At 39.7% G+C, this 20,949-nt stretch overlaps 1 protein-coding gene across 5 annotated transcripts in view; it reads left to right on the forward strand.

The window, feature by feature from the left end:
• The window catches only part of SMARCA2 (SWI/SNF related, matrix associated, actin dependent regulator of chromatin, subfamily a, member 2), a 125,011-nt gene that overhangs the window by 77,576 nt on the left and 26,486 nt on the right, over positions 1-20,949 (forward strand). For all 5 annotated transcript variants that reach the window (XM_033085486.1, XM_033085490.1, XM_033085489.2 and 2 more), the window contains 2 exons: positions 1,030-1,107; positions 7,545-7,763. In XM_033085486.1, the coding sequence (XP_032941377.1) occupies positions 1,030-1,107; positions 7,545-7,763 (297 nt within the window). The remainder of the gene's footprint in view (positions 1-1,029; positions 1,108-7,544; positions 7,764-20,949) is intronic.

The following is a 20,949-nucleotide window of genomic DNA, read 5'->3' on the forward strand; positions in this document are numbered from 1 at the left end:
AGTGAAGTAGCAGTGACTCAAAATGAGAAGAACTTAGGTCTCTTAATCACTTTTGCAGTTGCCCGGTTCATGTTAAAACTTAAATTATATTAAGTTACATTAAGTTACAAAGGTATTCCTTTAGAATTACATTAATGAGAGCTGTTTTGGGTTTTTTTCTGAGGTGTAGAAATCCAGACACTGCGGGGAAGATGCGTGGATATGTAAATGACTTCTTATTTCTGAAAAAAGCCACAGGATATTAGTTTTTTGGATGCTACATGCAGCATTCTATACTCCCATTAAACTGGGTTCAAAACATGAGTTTTTAAGAAGAATTATAGGTCTGTAGCATAGTGTAACATAGTTTCAGGGTGACCTGTTGTCGGTGGTTTCAGAATAATTCCGGGAGGAAGACTGAATGTTTTGAGCTGTAACAGTTTCAGCTTTAACATTTTCAATTGGACACTACAGTTCTAAATTGTTTTTCCAGTGTCTTTTCTGTTTTATGAAATGATAATCCATTTTGTCTGCAGTAAGATGTTCACATCTCCATTTCTTAGCAGAAAATGGTCAAGAGAAAGTAATTCAGCAGGGTCGTTTTTCAGAATAAAAACATGTTTCGTTCTTTTAATTTTTTTCATTTAATCAGGAATTTTTCAGTCTCCTTGCTTTGAGGGAAAAACCTCAAAATCTAGAATAGTATTTTTGAAGTACTGTAGAATAGCAGAACGGAAATACATGCATTTTAACCAAAGCACTAACTGTGTTTCTGACCCAGGAAAACCACAACCCAAAATTTTCTGGTTTTGTATTTGGTCATTTCCTCAGTCTCAAATTTTGAAGGTTAGTAGTATCTCTCATTTGTCATTCTTACTATGTTATTTTGTTACTTCTGAATAGCTGAACACTTTAAAAGGTTTAGTTTCAGTTTAAGTGCTTCACATGTGTTGTCAGCGAAGGACACAGTGGAGCTCTGAACTGATGGAGGCTGTTTCTTCAAGGTGCATGTAAGTACTTCCTAATAATTTTATGCATCTTTCTAACCAGGAGGAAGATGAAGTTCCTGATGATGAGACTCTGAATCAGATGATTGCTCGACGTGAGGAGGAATTTGATCTCTTTATGGTAAGGATGGTGTAATCATAAAAAAATCATCTTCTCTAGTGTTTTTAATAAAGGTCTTAACCTTTTTGTCACTCAAGTTTGCCAAAACTTTACTGGAGAAGTAGGTTTTATTTACTTGAATTGTTCATGTGATGGAAGAGTACAGAGTTCCTCAAATGACAGAAAGAATTCAGAGATGCTTGCTGTCAGTGGAGCAGTGACAATCTGGAGGAAGAGTTTGACACAACCTGAGATATTTATAGTGCAGAAATGTTAGTCACAATTTGGCTTGCTAATTCTACAGCATACTTTCACTGTTAGCATTTCTTCTTACTTTTGGACTTCAATATTGGCAAGGACAACTACAGGAAGTTAACAAGGTAGTAAATTAATTGACTAACAATGCTATTTCTTGGTGAGTTAACTGGGGTGTTGTTGATGGTTTTGTCAAGAATCCAGTTTGAATCTCTGCTGCTACAACTGTTGAACAGTTACCAAAACAGAGCTGGTGGTTCAAATGTGAGCCACTCCTTTTCATTTGTACTTCACTTTTTGTTTATGCTACTGCAGCACTGATGGAATAATTTTTGAAATACCTTTTTGGGCATGGCTCTTGCCTTTTAGTGTTTGTATAGTCTGAGGATTTTTAGAGGACCTCTGGGCTTCACTGACACCAGTACAGGGCAGTACTTAAGTACTGAAGGTGAAGCACCATGCCCCCTAACTCTACAGAGGCTGCTTTCTTTGCAAGGTGAAACAAGCCAGACACTCCTATGTACAGAAATAGAAGTGCATCTGGTGGTATCCACAGAAACAAGTGTTGATAGGACCAATGCAAAACCTGTGTTCCCAGTACAAGTTTTTAGTCCCTCATTGTCTTCTGCTCAAGAATTCACCTGTAGAAATTTACTGTTACACCAGCATGCAGGGGCCCTCTTTCATAAATTACAACCGTTCACATACACTGTTGGAAAAGGCCTTATCCCCCAATATGATTGTTCTTTTGTCATTGCTGACTTACCAGTTTAGTGCTTTTGTGCTAAACTTGATTAAATATTACCTCAGAACTGGAATCACTATAGCCACGTTTCACAGAAAAGGAGTGCTTACAGTCATCTGTCTTTTTAAGCTTTCCGTCAGTGATTTGCATGTAAGAAGATTTACATGACGCAAACCAAGAGGCAGCCATTTGATCCAAAACTCAAAAAGAAATAATTTTGTCGGAATTATTGACTGAACATACCTTGAGTTCTGTGAAAGTAGATTTGCTGTTAGAAAAGAGCTTCTGATTCTTCCTTCAGACCCAGAAGGAAAAGAGCTGATCCATGATTAAAAGTAGCTAATGAAGTTATGTCTGGTTGCTTCAGCTTCTAGTATTAAATTTGAAGGCTGTTTAATATAAAACAGTTGAGGAGCCTAGAGTAAAGACAGTTTTTTCACAGAATCATAGAATATGATGAGCTGGAAGGGGGACCCAGGGTCCAGCTCCTGGCTCCACACAGGACACCCCAAGAATCACACCATGTGCTCTGTCAGTTTTGTCCTGTGTCAGTTTCTCTGGGGAGCCTGTTCCAGTGCCCAAACACCCTCTGGGTGAAGAGCCTTTTCATGACATCCAGCCTAAACCTCCCCTAACACAAATTCAGTCCATTTTCTCAGGTCCTGTCACTGTCACCACAGAGAAGAGATCAGTGCCTGCCCCTCCCCTTCCCTTACAAGGAGGGGATGTAGACTTCAGTGAGGTCTCCCCTCAGTGTCCTCCAGGCTGAACAGACCAAGTGACCTCAGCTGTTCCTCATACAGCTTCCCCTCAAGGCCCTTCACCATCCTCATGGCCCTCCTCTGACCCTCTGTAGCCTTACATTAGGCTGTTGTGGCACCCAGAGCTGCCCCCAGCACTCGAGGTGAGGCTGCCCCAGTGCAGAGCAGAGCAGGACAATCCTCTCCCCTGCCCAGCTGGTGATGCTGTCCCTGATGTCCCCCAGGACACAGAGGGCCCTCCTGGCTGCCAAGGCTCTGCTGACCCATGTTCAACTTGCCGTCAACCAGAAGAACCCCCATGTGCCTTTTTTTGTGGCACTGCTTTCTAATGTCTCATTCCCCAGTCTGTTTGCACATCAAGGGCTGCCCTGACCCAGGAGCAGAATTTGGCTCTTGTCCTTTTTGAACTTCGTATGGTTAGTAATTTCCTAGTCTTCTCATTTGTTAAGGTCTCCCTGCAATGTCTCTCTGCTTTTGAGGATGTTACCCTCACAGTGCTTTTTACTGTTGGTGAACTTGCTTAGTATCCCTTCACATCCTGCATTTGAATAATTATGAAGCTGTGTGGGCTAAATTTGTTTTTCATGTTAATTTACTTGGAAGTTTTTAAGGAAAAATAAGAAGTTGGTAGTAAAAGTTTTAAGAGGTAAAGCTGCATACTTTGAATGCCAGAGACTTGAAAATAGTAAGACAGAAAGATTGTAGTTCAATATTAATGGCTAAGAAACAATTTAAATGGTTAATATAAAAACTGGTTTTAATTTTTGTGAATTTTTAAAAGAAAAATCTGAAAAGCAAGTTTGGCAGTCAGAGCTATTTGATTTTTTATCAATATTTAAAGTCTTGCACAGACACCTAAAAAGCAAAAGGTAGTCTGTATTGGTCAGTTTCATGAGCATCTCTTCTGTAGTCACTTTGCAGGTTAGAAGTGTTTGACACAGGATCTGAAATGTAGCTCTAGAGTTAAATAAACTGCTCAGAAAGAAGGTATAAGTGCACTTTGTTCCTGTGGCTTTTAGAGGCTTCACATGGTAAAAAAATATAGTACAGTAATTTCACGAATACAAGCCGCACCAATTTGACCAAAATTTTGGTGGAAACCCGGAAGTGCGGCTAATATTCCGGGGCGGCTAATCTATTAACAAAATTCTAAAAGCTGCCAACACGGAAGTGAGAGCCCGCGGCAGCCCCAAGCCAAGCTGGAGCCCGGCCGGCCCCGGCAGAGGTGGGAAAGCCTGGCAGAGGCGGGGCCAGCAGTGTGGGGGTGGGCGGCAGAGCCTGAGCCAGCAGGGCGGGGCAGGGGGGCGGCAGAGCCTGAGCCAGCATGGCGGGGGAGCCCGGGAGAACTGGGGCTAGCAGTGCAGGGGAGCATGGCAGAAGCAGGAAGGCCGGCGGGTGGGGCTGCCTGGCAGCGGGGGAAGCCCAGCAGAATCGGGGCCAGCAGCGTGGGGGAGCCCGGCGGTGCGGGGGCCTGCAGTGCCGGCCAGGGCGAGGAAACGCGGCGGCGGTGCAGACGGGAGGGGGCGGCCGGCGAGCCTGGTGGCGGCGGCGGCAGCCCTGCCGGCGGGGCGAGCGAAAGCGGCGCTCGCGAAAGCGCCGCTCGGCGAGCGAAAGCGGCGCTCGCGAAAGCGACGCTCGGCGAGCGAAAGCGCTGCTCGCGAAAGCGACGCTCGACGAGCGAAAGCGCCGCTCGCGAAAGCGCCGCTCGCGAAAGCGCCGCTCGGCGAGCGAAAGCGCCGCTCGCGAAAGCGCCGCTCGGCGAGCGAAAGCGCCGCTCGCGAAAGCACCGCTCGCGAAAGCGGCGCGGCGCGGGGCAGGCGCGGCGCGGGGCGAGCGAAAGCGGCAGCGGGGCGGGCGGCGAGCCCGGCGGCGGCAGCCCTGCCAGCCGGGCGAGCGAACGCAGCAGCGGGGCGGTGCTGACGGGAGAGGGGGGCCAGCGAGCCCGGCGGCGGCGGCAGCACCACCCGGCCAGCCCCGCCGAGCCGTGGCGCTGAGCTGGGCCACCCGGCCCCGTCGGCAACCATGAGCGGGCCGAGCCTTCCTGGCCCCGCCCCGAGCCAGTAAAGCCCGCTATGCCGCGATCCTGTTACTAATTGGCCAATTTGTGAAAGCTGCGCACGGATTCTCGCGACGAACGAAAGTGCGGCTAATATTCGGGGTGCGGCTTATCTATTGACAAAGACAGCAACATTGTCGAGGCACCAGGGGTGCGGCTTATAATCCGTGCGGCTTGTATTCGTGAAACTACTGTAAGTACTCAAAGAAAAATCAGTTTTTTGAGAATCAGATTTTTGTGATCTGTACAATTCTTGTTGTTTCATAAGAATGCTTCAGTAAGTTACTTTTCTGGAAAAGAAATAATTCCTTTTAGTGTTAAAATTGATTAAATAAAGAAAATATTAAGGAATCTTTTTTTTGATGTAAAAATTGCCTTTCAAGTAGAAGTCCAAATGGGTACCAAAACTCCATTTGTGCTAATACAATTAGTCTTCTTGAAGCGAAAATGGCAAGCTAGTGGAACTGGGTATATAAATTACAAGTTTTACACTGACTGACTTGGATGTTTTTTCCAAGGACTCTTGTAGTTATAATTTGGAAAGTTTAAGAAAACCATTCACAATTCACAGGACAGCAGTACTCCTTGGTTTTTCTAAACAGGAAATTTTAGGCCTTGAGTGTGCTAATGTTCAAGTTCTTTGCTTAGGTTTAAGTATTAGTAGAATATTAGGCCTTATTGAGGACAGCGAACATATAATTATTTTATTAGTCATGTAAAAATAATGTAGATATCTCTTGGAACCATGGGTTTTGGAAAGATGTGGGAAGATAGAATCAGAGGTTTCGCAAATGTAAATATGGTTTAAGTAGTGTCCTTAGAAAAAAAAATTAGTTTGTATCTCTGATACCTCAGATTAGCTGAGATTGTCCTTAATTTTCCTTTCCAAGTGCTTTTATATCAGAAAACAGCTTTTATAATATACTATCATAGTGTACAGTCTTTGTGTTAGACAAAGAAACATGGTCATTGGGGAAAAAATATGAAGTTTCAGCATTGACTTCATGCTGTTAATGTAATTAAAATACGATGTCTCTTGACTTCTCTCAAGTTCTCTGCTAAACAGTAGAAATAGAGAAATCTGTTTCATTTATCTCGTTTGAACTCTCTCTTGGTGCAGCTTTCTGGTTGTCATGTTAGCAGTAAACCAGTCCACATGTTTGGCTTGAATGACACACTTTTTGAAATTAATTCAAATTGAATAAGATTTTCTTTAAAAGGTGGAATATGGAAGTCTGCTGTGAAAAACTACAGGCTGCACAGCCCATTCACTGTTGTCTTAAGTAACAGGGAGCAGGGATAACTCCCACATATTTATCGTTGCTTCTTGAACGTAGTTGGACCTGCAGACTGAAGGCACACATCTTGCATTCTGCTTTTCACTGAGTTTAGACATCAGATACCGCACAAGGCAAGATGATGAAGGCAAGTTGTAAGATGCACTTCCTGAGGCATTATTTTAGAAATGCTTGTGTTTGAAAAATGCCAAGATAGGAGAAGATTCAGCATATTCAATGGTGCCATCACCAAGCCTCAATTTTTAAATTTGGCTGGGTTTGAGCTTGTCCCTCTGGAGAGGGATACCTCTGAATTCCTCCACTGAATTCCTGCATGTCTGTGTTTTGGTTAAGGTTGTAAAAGGATGATATGTCTAGTTGGCATCATGTGTTAAGTGCAGCATCATGTACACAAGGAAGACATTTGTGCATAATTGAGAATGGTTTTATGAAGGTTTAGTGGGCAAAGCGGTAGCCTCTTATGATTCTGCAGCCAATTCTGATGCATGTCTATTTACATTTTTTTTTCAAATACAAAAATGGTGGCCATCTGTATGTTTTCTTTGTTTAGCAGCTAATTACTAACTGTTAAGTACTGTATGACTCTTCCAAAGACCTATTTGAAATGACTATTCATATTACCTGATTTGAGTACTTAAGACCATGCAAATGCAATTCTTGGGACCATAGGAAGCCAGGTCGGTATCTAGTCGATAGAGGTGCATGCTTCCCCAGGAGGATTATAAAGCACTTCACTGATGTAGGTTATAGGAACATATCCTTCGTCTCTATGTCTGAACTATCATTCACCACCTTTGAAATGAATGACTGTTTAAATTTCAGCTGAAAGTCTTAATATTTCCTACTAATGTTCTTAACACTTTACCTAAGCTATCTGATGTTTTTGTGTTTCGATTTTCATCTGGTACAGCAGTAAGATTAGAAAAAAAATCAGAGGTTCAGCCATGTTGGCTCCGTGTAGCAACATTTTCTCTGAATTTATTAATTCGCCTTTAATTCTTTGTTTCTTATACCTTCATAAATTTTCTTCTGATATTCAAGGTAACAAAACCAGTGTATTTTTAATTACTCTTTTCAGTTACATAGTAGTAAAACCTTATGGGGACAGCAGTGTTCTTGTGTCACTTGGCTGTGTGTTGTCTTAGTTCCTTCAGTGAAAGCTAGTTATGAAGTAGTGAGTATAACATCTACTTTTTACAGCAGCATTTTAGAAGTATTTAGGAGTATTATGAACAGGAGGTACCTGGGAACGACTTTGTTTGAAGTTTCAGGTGTTACTAGAGAGGTGGGCATTGACATGGTTCACTTAAAACTTCTTTATCCTTTGCCAATTGCCATTGCAGCGCATGGACATGGATCGTCGCAGGGAAGATGCCAGAAACCCTAAACGTAAACCTCGCTTGATGGAGGAGGATGAACTACCATCCTGGATTATTAAGGATGATGCTGAAGTTGAAAGGCTTACATGTGAGGAAGAAGAAGAGAAAATATTTGGAAGGGGATCCCGTCAGCGCAGGGATGTGGACTACAGTGATGCTCTCACAGAAAAACAGTGGCTGCGGGTAGGTTGTTGTTTGGTTGGCTGTTTTTTACACTTGAAATTTACTCATTTTTGGGTTTTTCATTTCATTTTGGAGACTGCACCAGGAATAGCCCCATTTTAGGCCTAAAATATCTCATTATCCAGCTTCTGTTGCTATGTTGAAGATATAAATAAATTTTGAACTGCATTGCAGAAACTTAAGTAAGTGTTACAAATGCTAAGTCAGAACTATGATAGCATTCTGTTGAACTGTTCTTATTTCCATGGGTCTTATATCTTCAGGTACTTTTGTGTCGTCTTTCAGATACATGAATTATTTCAATATTCATGAAAACTATGTCAGTGTATATTAAAACTTTCTGCGCTGACAAGCTTATTATATTTTTAAATACCTCTATTTAATCCTTTTAAGAATTCAGAAATTTTCACTTAAATTTTCTTTCTCTCCGGCTATTTAATTTCCAAGTCTTGAACATTTATTGGCTCTGCTGAGATCAATATATTTGATAAATTATTTGGGCATTTAGGACCTGAAACAAAGACTCTACATTTAAGTTTAACACCAAATCTAAGATTTTTTTTCTTGCTGTTCTTTGAAATCTACATTCAGTGAATAATAATTCATGTGTCTTTTCAGTGTGGTAGCAAGAGTACAGTAAAGAGGTGAGGAATGATTCTTAGAAATGTTTTTCAGAAATTTGATAATAGTATGGTTTTCAAAACTTATAAATAAAGTATTACAAGTGAAAAACTAATTTACATGGTTTGACAGAATAAGTTTTGTTGTAGAATGATTACAGACAATAGCAACAAGAATGTACAGTGTAGGTTTTGTGTATAATTTGATAAAGATAGGTAAAAATCTTACCTACTTACTTTAAAATGGGATCTAAGCCAGACCTGTTGCTTAGGGGAGTAAAAGCCTAAATTATTCACCAGTTGTAAATTTAAGCAAATCTGTGAAACTGCAGAGGTTTGATACCTTACATATGCAAGCAGTCAGTGAAGAAAAAAGATCTAGAAACATAAACTCTTGTTTGGATTATTGAAGATTTACCTTGGAAGTGCTTGCAGTATAGTGTACATCTACTCAGGGTCATTTCAAGTTACTTCTTTTAGTGATGGAACATCACTCTGGCTGTGGCAGCATAGAAATTAGCTTTGGTTTTTGTGTTTTGTTATTTGAGTTGGCTGTAATAATAGTTTTGAGTGCTTTATTGTCAAAAATGGGAGGCCTAAAAGAAATCATCTGATTCCTGTCATTCTGTAGGCAGAATTATCCAGTCCTGTGTCATTTACAATAGAAGTTCAGGATTTGACCTCTTCTAGGCATTTCTGAGCAATGAACTTAGAAGTCTGCAGTGGATTTTAACTGTTCAGCTTTTTATTATATGTTACTTGAATTTTACTGTTGGGTTTTAAGCTAATTACATTGTTCTAATAACTCTACTCATGCAGAGGAGCCTGATACCATTATTTTTTTAACATGTCTTTGTGTCATAGAAGAGTTGTCTCCCAGTTGATTAAACTCGAGAGGTTAACAACCCTGCTTATACAGTCTTTTCCCACAGTTCCTGTTTTCTAGATCTCTTGATTGTTTTTACTGACTTACCATAGTAGTTCTATATGTGACTGATGTCTTTCTACAAGTTTGATCAAAAGCTAGGCATCAGAATTCCAGATGGAGCATAATTTTAATAAAGAGGAGTTCTTCAGCATAACTTCTGTGGTATTTATACCTCACAGTTCAGTAATTCATTTTCTAACCTGGAAGGTATTGTCTCATGTTAAATTTTTGATCCAGTGTAAGACCTTAATCTTTTTCTGTGGCTCTACTTCCTTGCCAGCTTTTCAAAATCATGTTTCATATAGTCGATCTTTCCTTCCTAAGAGGATTTGGCATATGCTCGTTGAATAATTTTCAAGTCTTTTTCACCAATATTACTCTGAATTTTAAGCCTGTCCTTGGGTGAACCTGTGGTCAACTTGGTGTTCTCTTGAGATTTGGTAGGCATACCTTCTATTTTGTTTTTCTAAAGACACTAAAAACACTGAAGTGCTTGATCATTTGATAAAAAGCTATAAAGGGCTACTCTGAAACCAATTTCTTAGCAGGTCCCATACACTTGATAATAGTTGTTTTCATTCTTTGCTTCTGAGACTGTTTGGTGAGGCCTAGTTAGAAATCTTGCTAGGCAAGATGGTACTTATACTAGCCCTTTTTCACCATGGCTTGTTATACTGTTGAGAGAAATTATTATCCCTTCTCCCTATTGAGTAATTGATCATGTTTTCAAGTTAGCTAAGTTGCCTTAGGACAGACTGCTTCATAGTGCATTGCAATTACTACTATAACTCTACTGTATACATGGTTTAACATGCATTCAGGTGCACTTGAGGGTATGATGAAACAAATGGAAGCATAACAATTGCTAATACTCTTTGGTCTTTTCAGTGGAATTACATTTATAATGTAACATTGCTTATGCACATTTGTTTCATGTTAATTTGGATGCAGTGAACTACTTCAGATCAGTTGAACTGAAAAGAAAATACAAGTGCTGAATTAGGAGCAATACTTTAATTTGTAGGACACCCTTCTAGCTGTGTTCTGGGTTGTGGCATTTTCTAAAGGTGACCATGAGCCTTTTTAATTGCAGTATTACGAAAGATTTATTTAGCAGCAGCAAGGGACACCCCTCATTTCTCTTGCTGTGGCTGCTGTTGCAGCTTTATAGCTATCTTATCATGGAGTTTTCTGAATAAAACCTTGCATTTCTGATCAGTAAGGTGGTTTCGTTATATTGATGTGTAGTCCTGAGCTGGCTCTTTTATGTCTTGGGGAGTTGACTATGTTTCTTGATTTCCAAGGAGTTCTGCCTCATTCAGCAGCCATAGCTCTGATTGTGGAATAGTTGCTGGCTCCTTTTAAGTTAGACCCTGAACTCTGTGCTGATACATGGAACACTGGACAGTGTAGTACTGGTCCTGGCAGATCCCCACAGGACCTCAAGGACCATGCATCTCAAGGTCTGTATGCATGCTTGTACACTGACCAAGTATGTCAAGCTGCCTTCTTGCTAAGACATCAAGTACCTGAGTTTGGAAGCAAGGGACAAAATAATAACAGAAGCCTAAGTGATCCTACGTACTGCCCAGAACAGACTGTAATTCATTGACAGTCTCCCAGGAAAACTTAGACAGAAACAGCCTTCATCACTAGCTGTCGCTGCAGCCCGCTGTTCTCTAACCGTTGGCATGACAACCATATTTCCTTAAAAAAAAAGAAAAAGCCTGGAAGGAGGAGTTTACTTCCTGATTCTACAAAGCATTTATATTCTGGAAGTATTTCATGCTCTAGCAGATTCTGTCCCTGCACCACTTCTAACAGAACTGCAAAATACTTTGCTGTTCCCATGGCATATTATTTTTGAGAGGGGTCATCTACTAAGAATTTGATTGCCTGAGACAGGCTTCAAGAAACAGAGGATTTGTTTGAGTAGGTAAAAGACCCTTAAGACTGTTGCATCTGGTTTCAGCTTCTTATGCAGTTTGATTGCTGGCTAGGTGACATAAATAAAGTCTTAGCCTCTGGTTGTGCTTGTTAATTTGCTTTATATGTTGGCCAGGGAAACATATCTGAGCACAAAATTACAGTCTCATTTATGTCATGCATACAAGTAAAAGTCATGCTTGTTTTGCTGATCTAAAATGGTAAGTGAAATACATGTGTTTGGTATGTAATTAGCCAATCTTAAACAGTGCTGGCTTTCACTCATACAGAATATCTGTTGTATACTGTTTTAAAATTTGTTTATGTTTACTAAAGTTATATGGTATAATAAACTACCTAGCAGGAAAATTTTGGGGCACATTTTAAACTGTTTCTTCATCAACTGTAACTTTAACTTTTTGATTTTACTCACTCTCTAATATTGTCTGTTAACAGGTTTCATAGCAGAGATAGTAAACTTGGGTTAGCTTGTTGGTAAAACTCAGTATAAATTACTAAAAGTTTTCAAGCTGGTTTGTGTTTCCTGAGAGAGCATCACTTCTACATATATAATGTAGAATCAATACTAGGAAAGTATATTAAGACATATTTTTTTGTAATCTGGAATGGTGGAATTCAATTTACAGTAGTGTTTTGCTGATGAGTAGGGTTAGAGACAGACGCCAACTTAAGGAACAGTGTCATCTACTATGATGCAAAACTGCAAAGAATCACAACAGGATAAGCTGAGCAATGCACCTAATCATAACAACAAAAAATGTCTAAAGTGATAAAGAAAGGTTTACCCTACTTTACCCTTCAGCCAGATCAACCCAGGGAAGGTGTCACAGTGAAGGACTGGAGAGCCAGGCCTGGCAATTGAGAAATCCTGCAGTGAATCCACCTTTGCAGGGAATGAGACTTCTGGCTTCACTCTGAGAGTAGCCCAGCTTTTATAATAAGCAAGCTACCATTACTTCTAATGCAGGAGCATTGAGTTTTATCCTCCTATCGGGTTTCTTCCAAAGCCTTGCCAGGGCTCAGTACGGGAGTTGTCTTTCATCCTCTCCCCCCAAACAAGGCCAGGTGTGGCCTTGTCTGGTTTCTAAATATGGAAAGGTAAATCCATGTTTAACCGATGAGCAGGTACATACATCAGATTGCTAAAAATACTTCACTAATTAATGTATACGTATAATATTTGACTGAAGGGTTCATCTAGAGGTCAGCTTTGGCACAGGACCTGTTGTTCAAACCTTACTACATTAAGTACTGAAATACCTGTGTGTAAAATTAGCATTACAGTCTATAGTTGTTTTCACTCTGCATTGGAAGCTGAAATTCTTAGAAGGAGGAAAAAAAAGTTTTTACCCAGTGGATAGCTAATCTGCATAGTTGAGGTACTTAATACCCCTGTACCCCTGGTTTTCTCTCTTGGTGTCTACTCTGTAACATTTTTTGGTTACAATTACTAAGTTTTCTGAGTTGCTGCTAAACCTGTTTCACAATCAAGTAAGTGAGTATTTGCGCCGGACATTTGAAGAAAATTGTATTCTGATCTAAACCCTGCTCTGAAGTATTGAATTGCAGATGCTTTTGAATTTGTTAAGCTGTACGGGAAAACAAGTCACATATAAAAGACTGTTACTGGAAGATTAAAAAACCCACCTAGGGTGTTGTCTATTTTGTGACCAATGATCATCAGAATGCCCCTGGTACTATTTTCTAATGTTCATAGTGAGGCTGATAAGTTTTATGCATGTGGAAGCTTCTTTTTGAAAGGTTAGAAAGTTGGACATGACTTCAAGGACTCAGTAAACCAAGCCATTTTTATATTTGGTATACATATTATCTATCTTTCACATTCTTTTCGTGAAATTAAATTCAGAATCTACTTAAGAAAAGGAAAAAAGAGTACTTTCACATTGCAGTGAAATTAAAACTAGTGAAGTAGAAAGGGCATTTTCTTGGTTTTTCATGGATGAGGGAATTTAAATGCATCTACCTGATAGCTTTGGTTCCCTGTTTTGGCAATATGGCTTTGTTAGTTTGTAAGGGAGAGAGTGTGATTAACACTGGGTGACTTTCTCAGAAATTCTCTTGTCTTTTCTCAGAGGGTTGAGAGTATTAGTTTTGAAAACAAAAAAGTATTTTGAAATACTTCTTCAATATTTCTGAGATTCTTTCCATAAAGAAATTTTTAATGTTTGATAAATATGTTTCTTTTGTGAGAAAGACTTCTAGTCAGGAAGTCTGAACAGCTATTTGCAGGGTCTACTTGTCAGTAAAACAGTCCCATATTCTCATAGGATTCTTTTTTTTCAGTCTGTGATTTTGACTGTACACTGTTACATGTATAGTGCCATAACATATATTAACGTGCCTTCAAGTGGAATGTACATCTCTTCTCCTCTAGAAAATATTAAATAGTAGATAGTAAAAATGGCAGGAGTACTGTTAGCACTAGAATAAAATAAACTTCATTTTCTTTGAATTAGCTGTATTTTCTGACATACCAAGTTTATATAGCCTGGAAGCTGAGAGTTAAAAATCTGGTTTCAGGTTTTGTTATATCATTACTGTTTCAAGTGGAAAATTTTTCATGGGAAGAATCAGGCCCTGTGGTTAAGATGCCAGAAATACTCTATGTGGAGGGTCAAAATTCAGATCAGCTGCCTAGAGGAGACTGAGGGAGACCTTGTTGCAATTACAACTTCCTCATGAAGGGAAGGGGAGGGGCAAGCACTGATCACTTCTCTGTGGTGACCAGTGACAGGACCTGAGGGAAGTTGTGTTAGGAGAGGTTTAGGTTGGATATCAGGAAAAGGTTCTTTACCCAGAGAATTTTTGGCAGTGGAAGAGGCTCCCCAGGAGAGTGGTCACCAAGCTTGACAGAGTTCAAGCAGCATTTGCACAATGCTCTCAGGCACCTGATGTGATTCTTCTGGTGCTCCAGTACAGAGCTAGGAGTTGGACTCTTCCAACTCAGGATATTCTATAATTCTAAAACTGAGAAAAACCAAATATTATGTAATTCACAAAAACCACAGGAACAGAAGTTTGCATTAAAAGTCTAAGACATTTTTGTTGCTGGGGACATACAACAATGGAACAAGAAGCAGCAAACATTTTAATGTTTGCGTCCTCTGCGCTATTATGTTCTCTGACATGCCTTGACCATAACAATGATGGGTGGTACACAGAAGCTAACTTTCTATCACCTATCGGTTTTTTAATAACGGTATTACATTTTTATATGTTGATTTGCATTTGCAAAATGTGTTACCTGTACCTTTCAAAGTGTGTATTGTGGCCAAGGTATTTATTTACTCTCTGAAAAGGGAACCATTTAATGTTTTGCCTTGTCATCAGAGGCAAATTGTGAGACCTTTATTGTAAAAGGCTGTCTTCTGAAGGTAGACCTGAGCAGGTGATGGAAGGCTTTATGCTGATGTTTTTTATGCAGAACACATACAGGCAAAAGTACAGTAATTTCATGACTATAAGGTGCACCCTTTTGACTAAAATTTTAGGTTGAACCCGGAAGTGCGCCTTACAGTCTGGTGCGCCTTATATAATGTACAAAGTTGCAAAATTTGCCAACCCGGAAGTGCAAGCTGAGCCACAAGAGTGTCGGCACCATGGGAGCGCCGAGTCGCAAGTGGAGGAGGGAGCAGGTGGGACTGGGCAGCCCCCAGCCAGCAGGAGCCACGCGGGGAGGGAGGGAGCGGACAGCCCCGCGCCGCCCCGAGCTGCAGGCAGCCCCGAGCCCTGGGCAGCCCCGAGCCGCAGGCAGCCCCGAGCCGTCGCGGGCAGCCTCAAACCGCCGCGGGCAGCCCCAAGCCACCCTGAGCCACAGGCAGCCCCAAGCCGCAGCCCCAAGCCGCGGGCAGTCCTGAGCTGCCCTGAGCCACAGGCAGCCCCAAGCCACCCCGAACTGCCGCGGGCCGTGGCGACCCTGAGCCCCGCCTCGCCAGCTGGGGGCAGGCGGGAGTTCCAGGGCCCACGTACGGGGAGGACGCTTGGGGCTGCGTTTAAAGGCTACACCAGTCTGTGAAAAATGTTTGCAAATTGAGCACCTGCCAGTGAACTCACTGATTGCGGGATTCCGTTACTAATTAGTTACTTTGTTGCGTGCGGCACGGATCTTCATTGCAAAAAAAGGTGTGCCTTATAGTCTCGTGCACCTTATACTCTTGAAATTACTGTAATTGTTCTGATGAATTTGTGTATGTATGCAGAGCTCTGCTTTTTTATAGGGACTATTTCTATAGCAACTTGATTGATAGCAATTTGTCTTCTCATGTATATAAACAAGTATGGAAGTACTAACCTAGCAGATATGGAAGAAGACGGAGTTTCAGACTGAGTTTCTCAAAAACTATTCAGCCAATTCAGGCATGTTGTGGCTGGCAGTTAGCTTCCTGAGTCATCCTGAAGTACCCTGTTTGATGAGTATGGTAGTGTACTTCCTTATTCTAACAGTAAAATTTTACCATAAAAAAAATCTTACAAAAATTTTTGAGTAACTACAACCATGTAATTTTGTCCTCTACTCTGAAATTATCGTCTTTAGCAAGTTACAAATACGGTTCCATGGATATTACTTATGTATTCTTTTCAGCTCCATCTGACATTTGTAGCTGGGTTTCAAAGGCAGAACCAGGGATCTTGTTGCTTACAGCCTTATTTTAGTTTTTTGTGTATGCACCTATACTACACTATACTATACTACACTATACTATACTATACTATACTATACTATACTATACTATACTATACTATACTATACTATACTATACTAGACTATATATTGTTTTGTTGTGAAACTTCATGTGCTTTTAAGTCATCGACTTTTTAAGAATCTTTGTATTGTTTGTAGGGAATAGTTTGTGCTCATCGTACGGTGATTTGCATTGCAACTCATCCTAGAAAAACAAAAAGGTCTTCTAGACAGATACTGGCAATGTTAGATTTTTACTTCTACATTGTAATCTGCATATTAAAGGATCAGGCTCTGCTGTGAGTCCAGGCATAGCACTCACTGCATCAGTGCTCAAAGTTACCATCACAACATATTATTTTGGTATAAAAGACATAAAAGATGCATATAATTTAGCTTTTGTCAGCAAGTTTTCCAAATTTGACTTATGTTCATTCCATACGGTCTTCCTCCAAACTCCTTTAAGTTATTTAAAAACTATGTTTGAATTGTCATAAAGGGCTGCCTCCTACTATTTATTATTTAAATATTATTTATATATTTGCTTATATTTTTTTAAGCAAATTTTTTCCTCTTTGCCACAGGAAGTGAATATTCTAACCTCTTGCCATATATTTCTGTCATATCATGCTCTCTTACCACTGCGTGCTTCTCATTCTAAATTGCCTCAGAGTACAGTAATTTCACGATTATAAACCACACCATTTTGGCTAAAATTTTGGTCCGAATCCGGAAGTGCGGCTTATAATCAGGTGCAGCTTATATACAGACAAAGAATGAAAAGTTGCTGTTTTAGTTTGGAGGACAGGTGTCTGCTGAGAAAGGCAGGAGCTTCTCTTTGAAATGGAGAATGTAAACGCCCTCCCTCCAAATTATTATAATTTTGAAATCAAGCAACTCTCAGGCAAAGATATGGGAATTAGGAATAACAGTTCTTTACTAGGGAAATTAAAATAGAAATACAGCACTACAAAGAACGAACTCCAAACCCTGACAAAGTCAGAGTACAACCTGACACCCTGTCAGGCAGGGTTTTGGTAGCAGTCCCATTAAATGGTGGCTGCAGTCCTCTTGCAGTGACAGATGTGATTCAGAAGGTGCAGTTTCCCTCCAGAGGTCCAGTGGTGATGTGGAGAAATCTGGTTTTTCCCTCTGGAGTCCAGTGGACAAAGGGGCTCCCTTAGTGTCCCAAAACTTCTGTTTTTATCTTGGTAAGAAATGCTGGGCTCTTCCCCCTGGCTGGAGCAACTCCCAATGGGATGCAGTAATTTTATCAGTCCCACAGTGGGACTCAGTGGGCCATTAGCAGAAATGACTCACTGGAGGAAGGACGGGTTGTGAAAAGATAAAGAACAATGTCCCACCTGGTTTCAATAGATGGCCCATTAGCAGACTATCTCCCACGGAGGCAAGGATCACTGCCCCCACCCTCAACAGATGGTGATAGAATAGATACCTTTTATCACACTCTATATTGTAACGTGTGGTTTATAATCAGGTGTGACTTGTATATGGACAAAGAATGAAAAGTTACTGACACCTGGAAGTGCGGCTTATAATCAGGGGTGGCTTATAATTGTGAAATTACTGTACTTATATTAATAATAATAGATGTTTTAACCAAATTCTCCATGTTCTTGCAAAAATCCTTAAGCTGTTTTCTCTGAATAAGTAGATACAAGAGATCTGTGTACATCCACTTAAAAATAATTAAACTTAAATGGTTTCTGAAATACGTTGCTTTTTTCCTCACGTATTTATTTTTTGCAATATATTTTTACTGTTGTGAGTTTATTTTCTCAAATTTGCTCCCATTTAGTTATGTTCCATGTTTTAAACTTGGGATGAAAGATTACTGCTTGAGAATATGTGAGTATACTTAAATATAAGAGATAAGAAGACTATATGAAAGAAAATACTTGATGGTATGACTGTTGGCAGTAGCTGAGTTTACTTTGACATATCTAAAAGTGCCAGTTTAAGCTTTGTACTATAGGCTTCTCTCAGTAAATTCTTAAGAGCCGTAGGGTTCAGGGTACAAAAAACGTGTGCTCACCTTTAAGTTAGAAGCCTTGTGTGAGTCTAGTAGTCTGTTAATCAAAAAATCAAAACTTCTGTTTTTCTGAGCAATTTAGAAGGCACCACTGAATATCTGTTTACTTGAGAAACAAATAGTTCACTTATTGTAACACTACTGATTTATCTCAAAATCAGTGATTATTTGTGTTTTAGTCCTCACCTCACCTGTGTTGTTTCCATAGTGGAAGAAAAGACATCCTGTTCTTTATAGGAAACACTCTGAGGTATCCTGCTGTTTGTATGTTGCAGAACAGCAGTTAGTAATGGTTTCTTACCTTTTGCCAGTGCTTAGAGTCACCAGTTCTATCTTTACCATAGAGCAGATGCCTGTTGCTGCAAATACTTGCAAAGTTCAATGGAAGCAAATGTCCTGGAAAGACAATCAAAAAGAAGTCTATCTATAGTTGTTAGCATTATGAGCTGTAAAACATCATCCACACTTCTAGTCTGCCAGTAAGTGACATTAGAAAGTAAAGATTTCCTACTTTTTCTACAACAGAAGACTATCATGTCTAAAAAAAGGTAAGTGTCAAGAGAAAAAAAAAAAATTAACTATGCTTAGAATTACCCAGAAACCTGCGACAGTAACGGTATTTTATGAAATCTAATGTCAAACACAGCTGTAAATACTTGCCTGAGAACTTGGGGGAAAAAGCCATCCTGTATAACTATTTATTTATTAGTAGTCACATATAAGTGTGTTTCTGGTTGTTTTTGTATGCATGATCTCCCTTGTAAAACAAACAGTGTCTTAACATGAGTGAGAGATGGTAAATCCATGAAATGTTGAATTCCTCTTTGTTCTTGGTTTTGGATCTGGTTATTATCCATGAGCATTTCCATGACTTCATTGCAGCATGTTTCATCCTCTTCTGTCTGTGACCCTGAATGGAATGTAGGTGTTTACAGAAATACTACCAAATTAAACTTTGTTCAGAAGTTCTAAACTAATTAATCAATTATTTTATCAACTCATTAAAAATGAAATTTTAAAATTGCCTCAGAAAACAACAGGACAGTATATCCCTTCATTAAAAGATTTATTTTAAATCAAAGAAGGAAGTTCTAGAAGCAAAACCCTCATTACAATCTAAACTGTTACAACCTTGGTACTATTTTCGTTCTAAACTCTTGAGATACCAGGGAAATAAAGAATATCTGTTCTCGGACAGAAGCATGTTTAGTGTTGACTAAATTCCAAGCTTACTATTTTAAAGGAATTTAGGAAAAAATGAGAAAAGTAATCCCCACCACCGCCCCCTGGCACCCACCTCCTCCTGATGCCCATCAGAAAAGGTGATTTTCTCATGCAATTAGATTTCCTTGCCCCCTGTGTAGGGAAGATAATGTACTTGTTCAAGAAAAGGCATAAATAACTCTAATACCAATTATCTCACAATGACTTTGTCAGTATAGAGCCCTCTACTGACAGGAAAGTAGGCTTTCCTGAATGAGTATTCTCAATAAGACAGGGAGAAAAACACTGATAAAAATTCAAAAAGGGAGAAACCTTCCCCATTCTCATTTCCTCACTGAGTAACACCAGTTGCTACATGCTCCAAAATCTTGTCTAAGTAACAGGCGTCTGTGTCTCTGACATAGGGAACAAGATAAAGGGATAAAAATGAGACCCCTCAGTCATGGCAGATTTTACTTCAAGATGGATTGCTTGTGAATCTGAAGCCAGAAAAAATGCCTGCAGTATTTTCATTATAGTCTTTCAGTGTTGTTTACATGTTACATCTCATTCAGTCTTTCAGTTTTACTTCTAATCATAATTCCAAAGGTATCTGCAGCTATTTCCAGTACCAGTCTGTTAACAATATTTAGTCTTTGAGTTATCAATATGCTGCAAGTTTCTGAACAATATGAAGTCAATCTGAAATACTCAGGATACCTTGTACTTGAGAAATGCTATGGTAAAATCCCTTTTTGGAATATGTTTGTTTATCATCTGGAAAGTTTCCTGCATAGTATTTCACAAGTCCATTATAAATTGTCCTCCAGTCATGAAGGAAAAAGTTTTTTTCCCATATGTTCAGAAACAGGGTATTATTCTAAGCGACAAGAATTCTTCAGGAGGTTATCTAGCTTTCTAAAATGAAGGGAAGAAGGTTTGGGAAGCACAAACAAAAAACTCCACCACAACAAAACAGTTCGGTGATAAAGAGTAAGAGGATGATATCAGTAGTTTCTGGTACAGAATTATTTTAGATTTCTCTCCCATCTTTCTGTTGCTCCTGGGTTGAGGTAGGCTTTGTCAAGAGGCTTTTAAATTTACATCTTCTTAGCAAGACATTTTGAAAACTAGAAGACAATTTCAGACTTGTGGATCTTCTCAGAGTGTGGCTAGGTAAATATATAACACAGAATACTGATCTGATGATAGTTTCACATTCAGGGTCTTGACACAGTGAGTATGTGTTTTCTCAGTGCTCTTACTGGTTGAGCAAAGTACCTTTATGGTAAGCATGATACAGTTGTTCCTTTCCATAACTCAATTCCTTCCCTCTAGTGGAACACTACCGTAGTGCTCACTGGGCAGACAAGGATGGGGTCCTGGTATCATGAGCAGTTAATTGTACTCTTCAATTTTTCTGTCCCCAAAGTTTTTGAAAATCTCACTGGTGCAAAATCAGCTTGAGGAGTTCCATTTTAAAAGTTCCATTTAAAATTGCTGTTTGCCTTTTGGGGGAGGGACAAATGAGACTGATTGAAGATTTTTATTTTCTTTTTACCAAGATTTTACTTTTGAACAGAAGAAAATTTTATGTGCATGTCGTAACTTAGAGTTTCTTCATGCTGGCTCTGCATGATGCTTTACTTAATAATTATCATATTAAAGATGAAGCTTCAGCATTAAGATGTTTTGTATAAATATTAGGATATTTGACCTGAAAAATTTTTCTC

This window comes from Catharus ustulatus, chromosome Z (genome assembly GCF_009819885.2).
Source record: "Catharus ustulatus isolate bCatUst1 chromosome Z, bCatUst1.pri.v2, whole genome shotgun sequence".
Classification (NCBI taxonomy): Eukaryota; Metazoa; Chordata; class Aves; order Passeriformes; family Turdidae; genus Catharus; species Catharus ustulatus.